Source organism: Chionomys nivalis, chromosome X, assembly GCF_950005125.1.
Source record: "Chionomys nivalis chromosome X, mChiNiv1.1, whole genome shotgun sequence".
Lineage (NCBI taxonomy): Eukaryota > Metazoa > Chordata > Mammalia > Rodentia > Cricetidae > Chionomys > Chionomys nivalis.
In genome coordinates, this window is record NC_080112.1 from 104,464,035 (window position 1) to 104,479,206 (window position 15,172).

A 15,172-nucleotide genomic window follows, 5' to 3' on the forward strand; every position below is an offset into this window, starting at 1 on the left:
ATATGAAATGACATTAGCTAATTCTGAAGACATTTTAAGACTTTATACATGGAAGAATCTATTCAAATACCATGGCATTGCTTTCAAAGGCCATGTTGCTATTTGTTTGTTGGAGAGATGAGAATGTAGCTATGAAAATTTTCTGCTTAAAGAAAATAAACAATAACAAAATTGTTTCACTAGTGTTGTTTGTGGCATGGACATAAAATGAGCTGCAGATCTACCTAATGTATTTGCTGTCTCTAGGTTTCTGATATCTCAAAAAATATATGCTCTTAGCAATCACATATATTCTCATCATCAATGTGTTTCTCAAAGATAGACCTTGGACTTAAAAAAATAGGAAAAGACAGGATGTTGAGGTGTCATATGTCATTCTATGTTCACTGAAGCAGTAATTCCAATGGCTATGACACAACCTTCCCTTAGGTGAGCTAATAAAAGCACGGAGACACTGTAGTATATTCAAATTTGGAATACTACTCCAGTTTATATTCTTGCCTCTTTCCATGTACTTGTCTCATTGTCATTTCAGTTGAGTAAGAGTGAGAAATGGTAATTTGAATATCTTAATTTGAAGCTACTAGTTAAACTGAAAGACAGGAATAGAAAATATCTATAGTTCAGTATTACAAATCCCAATCCCTGAGTGTGTGTACACTATTTTTGCAAAAGATGTTAATCTTGTCGTATGTGACAACAAAGATGGACTGTCAGAACATTAGAGTAAATGAACAGGGCAGTTACACAAAAACAGATACTGTATAATTTCACCTGCATATAGAGTATCAAAACAGTTGAAGTTCCAGAAAGGTGAATGGTGCTTTCCAGTGCCTATGCTGAGATTTCAGAACTTCAGTTCTTCAAGATGCAACAGTTCCAAAGACCTGCGCCCTGAATTAACAAAAACTGTATTTCATATTTAAAGAGCATTAAAAGGAAAGGACTGATTTTACATGTCTTTTTTTTACAATATGTAAAGAATAGCTTTTCACATGCACATGTGTAGAGAAACAGTAGGCCAAATTTTGACTTAGATCTCTATGTAGTCTCATAATTACATGAGAGCTCCTGGTAGAGTATCTGGTGACTTCAGTCTTTTGTTTTCCATTGGAAACTAGTACACACAGACTTTGGCTCCCACAGGAAGTGTGTGTGTGTGTGTATGTGTGTGTAAGTGTATTTCTATGAGTAAAAAAACATAGAACAATTTCCAGGGAATAGAACTTGACACCTACAATTGTAGAGCTCCTCTGCAACTATGCTAGGAGAAGGCCACTGCGTGCTATGCAGAGTTCTCCTGAGAACAGCAATGGAGCGGGGACTACCTGCTACCACTGAAAAATTCTGATTCAGCTATCAGGTATCCTCCCAGTTTTCCATTCCTTTGTAAAGTAATGGTCCTTTAAAATAGCTAAAGTAGTTAAGTTAATAGAAGTAGAAAATAATATGGTTTTTTCCAGAGGCTGAATGAAGAAGGAAGACAAGGGCTGCTGTTAAGTGGACACAGAATTTTGGTCCTGCAAGATAAAAATGTTATAGAGATCTGCTAAATCACACTGTACCTAGAAGCTACAGACTGCCTAAGAATACCAATAGTAGACCTTGGCTGGTCTAAGTTCATTCAAATGGAAAGAAAAGTTCAAGTAACAGAACTATTGTGTTAGGTGTAGTGCAAGGGGTGGGTAATTAAACAAACAAACATACAAAACAAAAAACAAACAAAAAATAAAAGAAAAACCAAAAAACCAAAACCAACCAACCAAAAAAAAAAAAAAAAAAAAAAAAAAAAAAAAAAAAAAAAAAAAAAACAAGAACACACACACACACCAAAATTCACAAGCTTCCTATTCTTCTTGTAGTTTTTGTTTTAATTTTGCTTGGTGAGACAGGTTCTCACATTGCAAAACTGCAAAACAGTCTGGCATAGAAATTGCTATGTAGCCAAAACTGGCTTTAAGTCTGTGGTGATCCTCATGTCCAAGCTACCTGAGTGCTTGAGATACAGGCATGAGTCACCACTCCAGGCTGGGATTTTTTTTTTTAATCTTTGCATTCTGGTGTGGCACACAAGGTAAAACAATTTTTACTTACACATACAAAATATATTATATTTCTTTTATATACAAGTGGCTAGGCATTGTTAAGACATAAGAACGAAGTGTGACAAAATGTTAGGCTGTCAGTTCTTTTGCATAAAACAATTCAAACACATATTAACTGAATAGCAGATGGCATAGAAAAGAAAAAGTTAGATTCTTGTGTGGGTGAAAAACACCAAGTAAATTCTGTAAAGACGGAAACCTGGGCATAAAAGATACCATATTGTACAAGCAAATGGAATGTTTCATACAACTTTTTCATCTTTACAGCTTTTTATTTTATCCTGTCTTTATAAATAGATATTCGCTCTCTCTCTCTCTTTCTCTCTCTCTTTCTCCCTCCCTCCCTTCTTTTCAGGGTCTCACATGGCCCAGGATGGCCTTGAACTCATTATGTAGCCAAGGAACATCCTGTCTTAAGTACTGTGTTAATACTGTATGTCAACATACCCAGGCTTACTTTCATACCTGTAAAAAAGTATCTTGAATTCAGGAGGAGACACGTTATAATTATTTATATTTTTAATTAACATCCCATTCACAAGTTAGTTTTTTAATCCAAATAAAATAAAAGTGTAAAAAAACGGACCGGGTATTGAAAAAAAAAAGTGCTAAATGATTTTTACATTTTATCTTCTTTTCATAGTTTGTATATTGTACATTTTATTTAAAACATATTTTTGCTTCAAGTAAAAATAAAAATCAGTATTAAAACGAACGTGTGAAAAGGAATCATTAAAATGTGTGCATTTACTATTTGCTAAGATACTGCTAATGAAAGTAACATCTGATCTGAATTACACTGAAATTGAGAAGCAGAAACTAAACAAGAGCAATGACAGATGCTAGATCTAAAGAAAACAATGATACTTTTAAAATAAGAATTTAATACTCAAAGTGATAGTTCTAGAGAAAATAACAAGATAACTTAGCACTCAAACAGCTAATTAATGTATTTTTACAAGAAAAAGAGTTACATGATTAAACTAGACTCCAAAATACTATTTAACTTGATGTTTTGATAACAGTCTAAAACAGGAAAACATATGCTCTGAGCTAACAACAAAAGTGAAAGAAAAAAATGGTTTTGAGAGACATGTTTGCTTTTATATCAATTAAGAAGGAATTGATTAAATCGGTTAAGGCAAAAAACTTGAAAAATGCTATTTAAAAAGGCATAGAAGTATTAGAGAAATGTCAGATTTAAAAGGACTACATATATAAGAAAAATTTCCTTTGATATTTAACGGGCATATTTTGCTAAATAGATTTTCAGTCTCTCACATTATCTATCTATCTATCTATCTATCTATCTATCTATCTATCTATCTATCTATCTATCTCTACCTACTCTTCTTCCTGTTTACATTTAATCTGCTGTCTATGTACACCTTCTAGAAATACCAATTAAGAACACTAGTGATTCCTAAAAACTACAATGGAATCATGTACACTGCTCTCCAGAACACATGAACACCAAATATCATGGCAGCTCATGAGTGAATCTCTGCTACTATACTGCTTCATTTAGTACACCTACATTTGCAAAACAAAAGTAGATTTATGAATCACCAGACAGTCAAGGTAGCAGAACAGAACTGCAGAACACAGTGCTGCTCTCCATTCATGGGACTTGGTCCAAACCTCACCTCCAGCAGCACTGCTGTCTTTCTGAGATCAGATTTTTCTGGAGCAGTGGAAATGCCACTGTAACAGCCCATTATAATTTTCATAGCACCCACCTCTAAGCTCTAGGTATCAAATCTGTTTTGCATGCACACAAACAATTCAACAAGTCCTGGACAGGTGGGTAGGTTGTTATTTTTGTGTTCAATTTCACTAAGTTTCTAAAACAGTTTTGCCTTAATTATCTTTTCTTCTGAGTTATTTTGATGCTAATAATACATGGCTGTTGCATTCCTTGTAACTGTTCCCAAACAGTGATACAAACATTATTAAATCTAATCAGTGTTTACAGAGTATTCCATATGCTACCCACCGTGAATTTTTGAAATGTCATTTTAGTGGATAACACATCAGGAAAGGTTGGTATATACAATAACAGGCTTTTGTTCCCTCATTCAGTCATTTTTATGAAAATTTTTCTACAGATAGTAGTTGCTTTCATTTATTTTTGTCCACAATTTTTAAAAAGTGTATTTTGTTTGTTAGCGTTCTATAGAACATATATTTAAATTCACAAAGACTTTCAGCTCCAGAGAGTATAATTATCCACATTTTCGACTTTATTATAGACACAATGCTCCAAATGCCTTCAAGTGTATCACTTTAAAATGAAGCATCCAAGAAACATGAGTTAAATATTTAGCAGGACTTGAGTGTGGTGGTACATGACAAATTCCCAGTCCTTGGGAGACAAAGGCAGCAGGATTGCTGCAGTTCCAGACCAACCTGGACTACTTTGTTACTTCTTTTCTCAAAAAAAGAATCTACAGCAAAAATTAGAATTGTGGTACCCCATCTAAAATACACAAAACATCCTTAGGAAGAATAACTATACAATTTTGGATTTCATTCTTACACGGGACACTTTAATTACTGCCCAGTTTAGAATATTAGTGTGTTTTGTAATGTCCTTCTTGATTTTTAAATTAACAATTGTATTTAGCTACTTTTCTTGTTGCCATGACCTAAAACTGGAAAAAAGAAGAACTTAAGGAAGGAGGGGGTTTATTTTGGCTCACAGTTCAGAGCAATACAGTCCACCATGGCAGAGAAAACATTCATCAGTCTGTTGCAGGAGTTTGTAGAGGCAGCAGAAGGAAGCAAAGACTGTAACATTCTAGGTCTGTTACTAGCTGGCTATACCAGACAGCTAGTTTCTGTCTCCCAAAGCTTCAATGTTTAAATACATCAAACTGCGTAGGACATTTTCCATTTAAACCATAACAACCAAACTATAAATACTCAATGTAGCCATTAAATATAACTCTAATTAGATGATTCTGCATTACTGAGTATATGTACATGTGTTTTCTTGAGTGATGCTATATAGTATATCCTGCCTCTAAGATATGGTACACGCTTATTAGGCATAAGGTCAGTCATGCAGTGGACAATATAGACTGTTCATTTACTCCTTCATCTACTGTCATGTACCAACATAGAAACTGTCACCACTAGAGACATTGTCTTTAAATTCTGCAAACTACATAAGTTGTAGTAGTGTCACAAAGCTGGTATAGATTATCATTGCCTTCAGAGGGGATATAGAATGAGACAGTCTGTGGCATTTTCTATTGGAAACTAATACAATTTTAAAGCTATATGGGCCTTTTCTCTTTGTTTATTGCACTAAATGAAGTTTCTTCTAGATTTGTCAGATGTCTATATTTGAGTACAGATCATTACAATATGTCTGTTAGATTAGAGAGAACAAAAAACAAGATTAAAAATTAAGATGTCATCATTAAGAAAAGACAGAAGATGACAAGAAAAAAATCTTTAAAAAGCAGGTTTCAAAATGTATTATTTGACTACTTCATTGTATCCTTGGTGGATGTGGTTTGACTGTTTTGCCATTTTACTGATCTTAGGATGCTTTCAAACAGCTGGCAGGCAGGCATTTTTTGTTATCCTCAATGAAGGGAATTTTAGGTGAAATGACAGCACAGTTACCACCTGAACATATTATTTATGTGGTACATCCAACTTTTAGCTATGTGAGGCATTTATATGCTCCTCTGATTATACAGCCTTGTATAGAAGTAAACAGAGCACTCCTTGTCACAAACTTCCCATCACCCCTGCAGAAAAACTGGCAGAACCATTAGAGAAAGTGGTTTCCCAAAGGCAAATATCATTAAAGTCTTGAATTACCAGTAAAACACTTACTATCTGTTTAATATGTTTCACTGGAAGCAGATTTATCTGTGGGCACTAGAGTGTTGCTGTTATAGTTGGTTATTGTTAGAACCAAATTCTCTTATAGTTGGTTATTAATAAAGCCACATTCCATTGAACATTGAGCACAAAAGGTGAGAGTGAAATTGCAGAATAAGGTTCAGTTATTTACTTGGTGGAGCCCACTGTTGTAAGAACATCTTATTCCTGAGCATGTGTCTTAAGAACCAAAGAAAAGTTAAAAAGTTGCACACCCCTGTAATGTCAACATTGCAAGGATGAGGAGACAGGACAGTCTTAAATGCTAGCAAACCTCATTTACAAAACAACATCAAAACCCAATCCAGTAACCCACCCAAAAGTGAGGTCCGAATAAATTTTAATGGATTTCAATTGGTAAAAATATAACATAGTTTACAGGAATGCAGAAAACCCTTTTTGTAGTAACAATGTACTTTTTTAATCAGGAAAAAAAATCTAAAAGCAAAACCTCTAATCTAATTTATACTGTGAATGGAAGTTTTCATTTGAGAGGGTTTTCTTCTTAAAAAAGTAATCAAAACCATTAGATTGTACTGGACTCTCTAAACTCTCCCAAACTGTACATATTAACCTAGTGCCTAAGACTCCGCCATAGTCTCTGGTGTTTACTCTCCATATGCCTCAGGCACACACATGTAATTTTGTGCTTCAAGGAGTTAGTGCTTCATAAAAACAGAGAAGAATGGTTATAAAACACACACCAGTGCCCTTTGGAAGTAATTAAAATTATGGTCCTACCCTGTATTCATTTCCTCCCCTTTAGGCATTGCCCCTTCCAGATCCTATGTTATGCTTCTCCTCTTAACTCACAAACAAATCTGATTGCTCTTTGTACTCTCTCATACGTAATCATATGCTTAAACATACAGAAATATGCTATGACTGATAGTACTAGACACCTAAGTCTATTCATTTGAAATGAATTAGCATTAACAATATAGACTCATGAAAATGTTGGTTCCAATTCACAAAGTGTACAAGAGTATGTTTTATCTTGAAAGTATGATTTTTGTTTGTTTTCAGAGGCCTTTCCGAAGTGATAAATATAAGCAATATATTTTCATTAAACACAGCGAGACATGTTTTTGATGAATGCATTACAATCTAGTTAAAATTAATTTTCTAACCCTATCATGTGGACTTTGACTCTAACATTTGCTAATAAAAATACCTAAATAAAATTCTTTCTAAATCGTGCTGTGTGCAAATATCTTCTTAAACACATAAATTAGCATGTTATTTATATGAATATGTCAGAAATCAAACTATGTCTTACATTATGTTCAACAAACTGTGGTAGGGAACTTTAAAGATACAAATAGTGGCCATTTAAAATATATACCATGTGAATATAACATGGACATGCACACATGTATATATGTAAGTATGTGAATTTGAATACAATTCTACAGAAAATATTTCTACGTTTATTCTCTTTTCTTACGATGGTAACTATCCAAAAGAAAATAATATTAAGGAAAATAAGTATGTTCTAATGTTCTACACTTTTGAAGCACACTAAAGACTATGGTAATGTCCATGTAAGATGTCACTAGGAAAATTTCATGTTTTCTGAAAAGTAATGATATAGTTCACATGCTATACATGACATCTATACATGACATCTGGCATATTTAAAGAAAATAATATTATGAAGTTCTTTTTTTTTTTTTTGGTTTTTTTCGAGACAGGGTTTCTCTGTAGCTTTGGAGCCTGTCCTGGAACTCCCTTTGTAGACTAGGCTGGCCTCGAACTCACAGAGATCCGCCTGTCTCTGCCTCCCGAGTGCTGGGATTAAAGGCGTGCACCACCACCGCCCAGCCATGAAGTTCTATTACACACTAAAATCTTAATTTTTTGCCATAGCACTGCAAATATACCCCCAATTTCCTACTACATCATTCAGAGGCTAATTCTCTAGCAGTCTTTTCAAATTCCTAGTTTTAAAGAATGGCATAATACTATTCAAATGTTTAATCTTAGACAATGTGCTCCTATTCAGTCATCTTATAAATGATATCATAAAGGATAACTGACATCCATAGTGAACTCATAAATACTAAATGAATTAGTAATAAAATTGCTACTAATACCATTTGAAATTAAAGATATAGCCTTTAATGAAAACAATATTTTATACTTTTCTTTTTTTCTCTTCCAAAGACAACTATGTTTTGTAATTCAAGTAAAAGAAAGGATCATTCTTTTGACTCAGGATTAAATACAAGAAATGATACAATAGTACAAGAATTCATTCAGAAATACTTACAGACATACAGTGCATTCTTGAGAGTCCATGTCAAAGATGATAAATTTGTTTCACTTGGAATACCATGTTAGTTTTTTTGAGACAGAGTCTCTGGCTTTCCTGGAACTCACTCTGTAGACCAGGCTGGCCTCAGATACACAGAGATCTGCTTGTCTTAACCTTCTGAGTGCTGGGATTACAGTTATTTTTCACTGCACACATCTTAGTACAAAATCTTACTTGACACAATATTTAAAGACTTTTATATCAGACATACTTTGACGTTTTGGTGTCCTATAAAAGAATCAAATATCTTTAACTATTGTGGGGGAAAAGATCATTTTCCAAACACAGATGACTACCCTAAAGTTTCTGCATCACCCTGGGCAAGACAAAGAAAATGGATTTGAGCTGGCCAGTGATGGTACATGTCTTTAAGCCACTGGCCGGTGATGGCACATGTCTTTAAGCCCAGCACTCAGGAGGCAAAGGCAGGCGGCTTCCTGTGAGTTTGAGGTCAGTCTGGTCTACGGAGTGAGTTCCAGAACATCTAGGGCTGTTACATAGAGAAACCCTGTATCGAACCTACACCCACCCACCCTAAAATAAAAGATTTGAAATTTCAAGGACAGCTAGAAAAAGGAAATTCCATGCTGGTTGATCTTGTATCCAATTTTATTTATCTGTATAACCTGAATTTTCATTTTTTAAAAAGAATATCATGGACAATCATGAACTGAAAGTATCCACACTCAAGTTGCAGATTTAAAGAACTAAACTGAAAGAGGGTATTTTGGAGAACATTCAACAATTCTACTCTGAGCTTTGCTTCAGAACAACAACAAAAAAATCCTGCCACAGGTGCTTCTTAAAGATTCTTCTTTGTGTGTCCTTCTGAGAAAGCATTTCATATTTGTGATGTTAATAATGATAAAATGAAAAGCTTTACTTAAGTTTAAATATTCTTTAATTTTGTCACTATCCTTTCTTCATTTGGGGGGTTATATTGAAGACAGTAGTGATGGCTTGACATCTTAAAAACTGTAATCAAGTTACAGTGATTACAATCACAGACAAGGTCAGGATCCAGTGTTCTTAAAGTGGAAATAAATGTAGATAATTACTATTGCCTTCAGTCACATTCAGGCATATGATCAGGAGTACCATCATCACATTCTTTTGTAAATGCAAAGTGCTATATTTTACAATTCTATTAATTTCTCTCTGGTATCAATAGTAAAAAAAATACACATATGAAAAGGGCTCAGACCTCTAAGATCAAGGTCACTGTGGTTGGGTAACAATTTCTCATCCAAATCACTGTATGAATTGTAACATCTTACTAATTTATCTAAATTATCATTGAGTAATAAAACACAAAGCAATGTCTGTTTATAATCAAGTAAAATAATGAATGATCACTCAAAAGAAAAGAAGGTGATATTTCAAGGCTGAATTTTGCTTTGTGTTCTCTAGGCAGTAAAAAGTGAGGTATTAGAAAAATGCCCTTTGTACTCTAAACATGATGTTTATTTGAAATCATTCTTACAAGGTTATTAGAGCTTCAATAAGTTAATCAGCAGAACTACCAAAAACACCAGGCAGGAGTGAAGTACTTACTTTTCAATCAGAAAAAAAATGGTGATTGGGCTATAAAACAAATGGTGACATTTTAATGTTTTCAGCGTTCACCTGCTTTAGTTCATTTAAACAGATTGTATCTAGAATGGACACAAAAATCCATCTGGTTCAGCCTCAACATAAGTCATCCCGAGTTTTCAGAAAATAATAGGAGCATTACAATAGTCATCATGCAATTCATATTCCAAGCAATTTGCTTTCCCATCTTGCCTAGACACCCTGCACTGGTTTCTATTATTTGTCTGTTTCAATTCGTGCTGTTCCTATTATGGGAGCTAGTGCACATCTAACTTTTTCATTTAGCATGGACCCCAATACATAAACACATTTGCCCCATCCATACAGGATGGCTGAAGATCCTGCTCAAGGCAAATGGAAACCCAGAGGGAAACTTGTCAACTTGTCAAAACATATTTTTCTTATAATGAAGAAATAGTCTATCTAAATAGGGCTTGGGTTAAGGGGTAAAAAAGAACTAGACTGTCTTCCTTTATCAAATTGCCATATTCCTATTCCAAATATACTGTTGCTGCTCTTCCTTTCTTTGGTCTTTGTAAATTAGAGTATTTGAGAGAGGACTAACAGCAGGGAAGGAAGGAAGATTTAAAAGGAGCTGGGGAAGTAGCATAATTGATAGAACCTTTGCCTAGGATGCATAAAGCCTGACTTTGATACTGAGCACTGCATGGAGCAGGCATGGTAGAACATTCTTGTCATTGTTGCAGTCAAGTAGGGAGGGAGAGACAGGCTGATCAAAAGGTCATGGGTCAACACTTGGTTATATAGCAAATTCAATGACAGCCTAAGCTACATGGGACCCTGTCTCAAACACATAAAGACCGACAGACAGAAAGGGCTTGGGAAGGGGCATCAATGTATTTTTAAATTGATGTCTTCTTGGTACAGGCTGATAATAATTTTCATGATTCACTAAGGTAAATGGATGAAATTGCTTAAGGTTTCTGATGCAATCAGCTTGAGGGCATTGGCTATCTACTGAGCTAAGGGGTTTGCTATCTCAACACTAAGAGGATAAAGCTTTGGGAATAGGCTCTAAATCTTTAATTGTAGATAATTTAGAAAGAAAGAAGACAAACTACATAGTATCAAATATAATTGAAATGCTTGTTATTTTTTTCCTTGTGGAGGTCACAAACAAGTATAAATATATATACTTGTTTGCATATATATGCAAATGTTTTAAAGGATGTCAGATAGAGCTGTTTAGATGAAATTCACATAAAGAAACTAGGAAAAACATTAGGAAGCACCTCTAAGATCAAGGTCACTGTGGTTGGATAACAATTTCTCATCCAAATCACTGTATATATATATATACAGCTCAATATATAAAACCTTAATAATATACACATTTTTTCAATATTTTACAACAGTTTCTACGATAAAAAGTGTTTGATCAGAACTATTCTGATCCAATGGGAATTTTTAATGGGCAACTGCTCTACTCACTTTGTGCATGTCTCACTTGATCTTCACCATGGAGCAATGCACTCAGAAAGCTTAAGGTAGTGACTAAGATGAGAATCTAAGTTTGGGGTTTAAAGTTCAGAATCTCTACTTAAAAGAACATGTTCTTTCTATCTATGGGTTTGAAAAAAATTACTCCAGAGTAACAATTTCTTTTCGCAGACTTATAATAAAACCAAGGTTATAAAACATGAAAATAGGGCTGGGATGTGTGAATAAACACATGGCTAGAGGAATGAAAATAAATGGGAGTTTCCAATTTCATCATCAAACTCTCACTTTGCTTGAAAGAAATCCTTGGGAGTCCTAAAGCACACTTTGGGAAATGCCTGTACTGTATCATGAAACTTCACAACTAAGATATTCTCATATGTTAATTTTTGCTAAAATGACAGAAAACACAACAGTATTTCTGCTCCATTACATCATGCCTTCTATTACTGATTTGTGTACTTAAATCAACTAATTTTTTATGTCTTCAAGTGAAGAAGGGAAAGAGGAACTCAGAAAAGGGAATGAGGAATAAAAATATAGTCGGACATATATGTAAAGCATGCTCACATAAACAGGGTAGAGTTCTGTTTCTCCTCACCCTTCCTTCTTTGCTTTATCACGTCTGAGGGAAGAAAATGCTAAATAAGAATGTGAAACAATTCTGCTTTTAATGATTGTTTAACACAAACATTTCACAGCAACAAAATGAGGCCTCCTTTTCAGTGACTTAGGGCATCATTCATGTTCATATACAATGGTCATCTTGAAAATAGAAGCCTGAACAAACAGCTTTGATGATTTCTAAATTTGGACAAACTGAATGAGTTATGTAAGTTTCTTCTAAATCCTCTAACACCTTTTTATTTCAATTATATTTCGTCCTTCATAAACTCAAATGCAAAGGAAATCATCCCCCATAGTACCCAAAGATCTGTATCACATAGTCTATTAGTAAGGCAGGCAAAATGGACAAAAATTTCAGAAGGATAGGCATCTTTAACTCGTGGTACACGAATACTGTGACCTCTATTAAAAGTATGTTATCAGCACTCTCTTTAAACTAATTTCTGATATGACTGCCACTCAACACAACATGTTTTCATAATATTGTACTTTGTCATGATGAAGTTGCCTCATACCTTAATGCTCTGAAAGCAAATACATTGTTAAATCCTTTACTTTAATTTCTATGAATACACATATTAATCTTATCCCGGCCATGAAGGTGAGATGTCATATTGTTCCCATGTTACTTGATCACAGAACATAAAGACAATTCTTGAAGCTAAGGATTGGAGTGCACGACTGAAGTCCTAGCACATGGAAGGCAGGGTCATCCTACGTTCCAGAATAGCCTGGGTTACAGAGTGAAACCCTATCATAAAGAAAAATAACACCAACCAACAAATAAAAAAGATCATCTTTCCAAATTGTATGTAATAACATAGTCCCTAGTTGAATCTCACCTGATTTAGAGTGACAGGATGTCATAAAGGAATATAATAAAGCAGGAAGAAAACAAGTTTAGACAATAAAAGTTGAAAGAGATGTGGCATGGTGTTAAAAAAACATTGAAATCATATTTTTCAAACCATATAAAAGTAGCATACTGTCCTCCATATGAGAAGATAGCCACACCTATCAATCAGTATTACTAGGGAAGTTTAATAACTTTTTTGCCAATATGTACATATATTTACACACACAGAGAGAGAGAGAGACAGAGACAGAGACAGAGAGAGAGCAAGTGATACATATGCTACTTTCTGGGGTCTGTGTGTGGCCATCATTATGCAGCAAAAGAAACACTAGCCTGAAATTAAAGTTGAGGAAATAAACTGTAAAGTGGACTACCTCGAAAAGTGCCCAATTTCTGGCCTTGGGCTCACCATGATTTCATATTTTGCCAACTTTGCTATCAATTGCTTAGGTCAGAAGTCTGACAATTTTTTCCTTGATTAGTCTCTTTTCACATCCCACATATCTATTCTATTCTTTTTGTAAAATTATACCCATTTTTACTTTCAAAATCAGAAATACTAGAAATTGAAGCTTTTACTGATCAATAGTGGTTAAATACTGAGAATTTTATACGGTTTAAATCAATACAGTTAGGTAACTGACTACTTTTTTGCCATTTGTACTAACACTACTGTGATGTCAACCATTATTATCTCTAGCCTGGATTATTCCAATGTATTTTTCTGACCTTCTGTTATTCTCAGACGAGGTCTGGGAAAGCAGCATAGTAGGGATTTCTTTTAAATTCTCTAAGGTAGTCTTCAGGAAAAGAATACATGTCTAACCTTTATCATTCGCTCTCCATTTCCCTTTCTCCCCAGTAAGGTCATGGTTGCTAAGGCACTGACTTCCTTGTTATACAGATTAGAATGGACAAAGGAAAAATATGTTTAAGACTTTACGCCATCCTGAATAATAAAAATGTCTCCTATGTTTTCTCATCCCAATAGTACCACATCTCAAGGACTCAATCTCATCTTCCACAGGAGGATACAGCATCTACTACTTTGCACAAGTGTTATTGAATGCTGCTACTTATGATAGTGACACCATGTAAGAATATCACTTTCTTCAAAGACATTAGAAGAAAATTGCTGTAAAACACTTGGAAGATATAAACAGATCCAGAAAAAAATATTTTCTTAAGATAAAGTTTCTAAAACATTTCCTATAGCAGTGCTAAACATAATGGGGGACAGTACTGGGGATCAAATCCAGGACTCATGTCATACAGGCAAAGGTTCTATCACTAAACTATGTCCTCATTTCTAAAACAAGTCATTTTTAAAATGTAACCACAGCTCATTTACGTTCTGTTATGAAAAAGTTGCTGCTATTCAATGGAGCATCTAGGGATACTACATCTGGAAAGTACTTCTTTTAACCATTGAGAATGCATCAACAAAAACTCAGTATGAAAAAGACAAAACTGAGGCAAGCCATGAATAAAAGAAGACTGTTCAATGAAACTCTACTCATATAGACTTGTTAATACATGATGCTTCTGGGCTGAACAGAAATAAATAGAAAATGGAGTACAGGAGCAAAGTGTAGTGTTGGAATTTGAGGATTAGAACAATGTTGCCACTTTGAATAGCAGAGACTCCAAAACCACAGAGAAACCCTCTGTCTCGAAAAATCAAAAAAAAAAAAAAAAAAAAAAAAGAGTGGAGTGAATAGCAGAGACTGTAAAAGCACAGTGTAGGAATGACTTCTCATTTGTGCAGGAGTCAAGAGCTTAAGAGTAGGTTAAAAAGCAATGAAATATAGTTTCATTAACCCACTGAGCCATCATGATGATCATGATTATTTTTGTAATATCAAAAATTTACTGAAAAGTAGATGGCATTGTGGCTACATTTGGATCTATCTTTCAAACTACCTAGGCTACAAATACTACTGTGGTCAGGTTCCCAAATGGTAGACATGAAAATACTAAAGACTTGGGGTATAGCTCATTTGTAAAGCACCTAGCTAGCATGCACAGGGCTGTGAGTTTCACAAACAAATCCAAAAGGAAAGCAAATAAAACTTAGGAGACACAATCTGCCTCTAATGAAGATGTAGTCATGGTACCCAAGTGATCTACAGTAAAACTTCCTGCCAGCTAATGGTAAGCGCTAACAAAATGAATACAAGGAATGCTCACATTATGTTCTAGTTCAGAGGTTCTCAACCTGTGGGTTTTGACCTCTTTGGGGATTGAACAACCCTTTCACAGGGTCAAATAACAAATAAATTACATATGAGATATTTACAGTACAATTTATAA

At 34.5% G+C, this 15,172-nt stretch overlaps 1 protein-coding gene across 1 annotated transcript in view; it reads right to left on the minus strand.

The window, feature by feature from the left end:
* Diaph2 (diaphanous related formin 2) overlaps positions 1–15,172 on the minus strand; it is a 703,438-nt gene that overhangs the window by 226,082 nt on the left and 462,184 nt on the right. Inside the window, exon 24 of the mRNA XM_057758989.1 lies at positions 3,762–3,809. Coding sequence (XP_057614972.1) covers positions 3,762–3,809 — 48 coding nt within the window. The remainder of the gene's footprint in view (positions 1–3,761; positions 3,810–15,172) is intronic.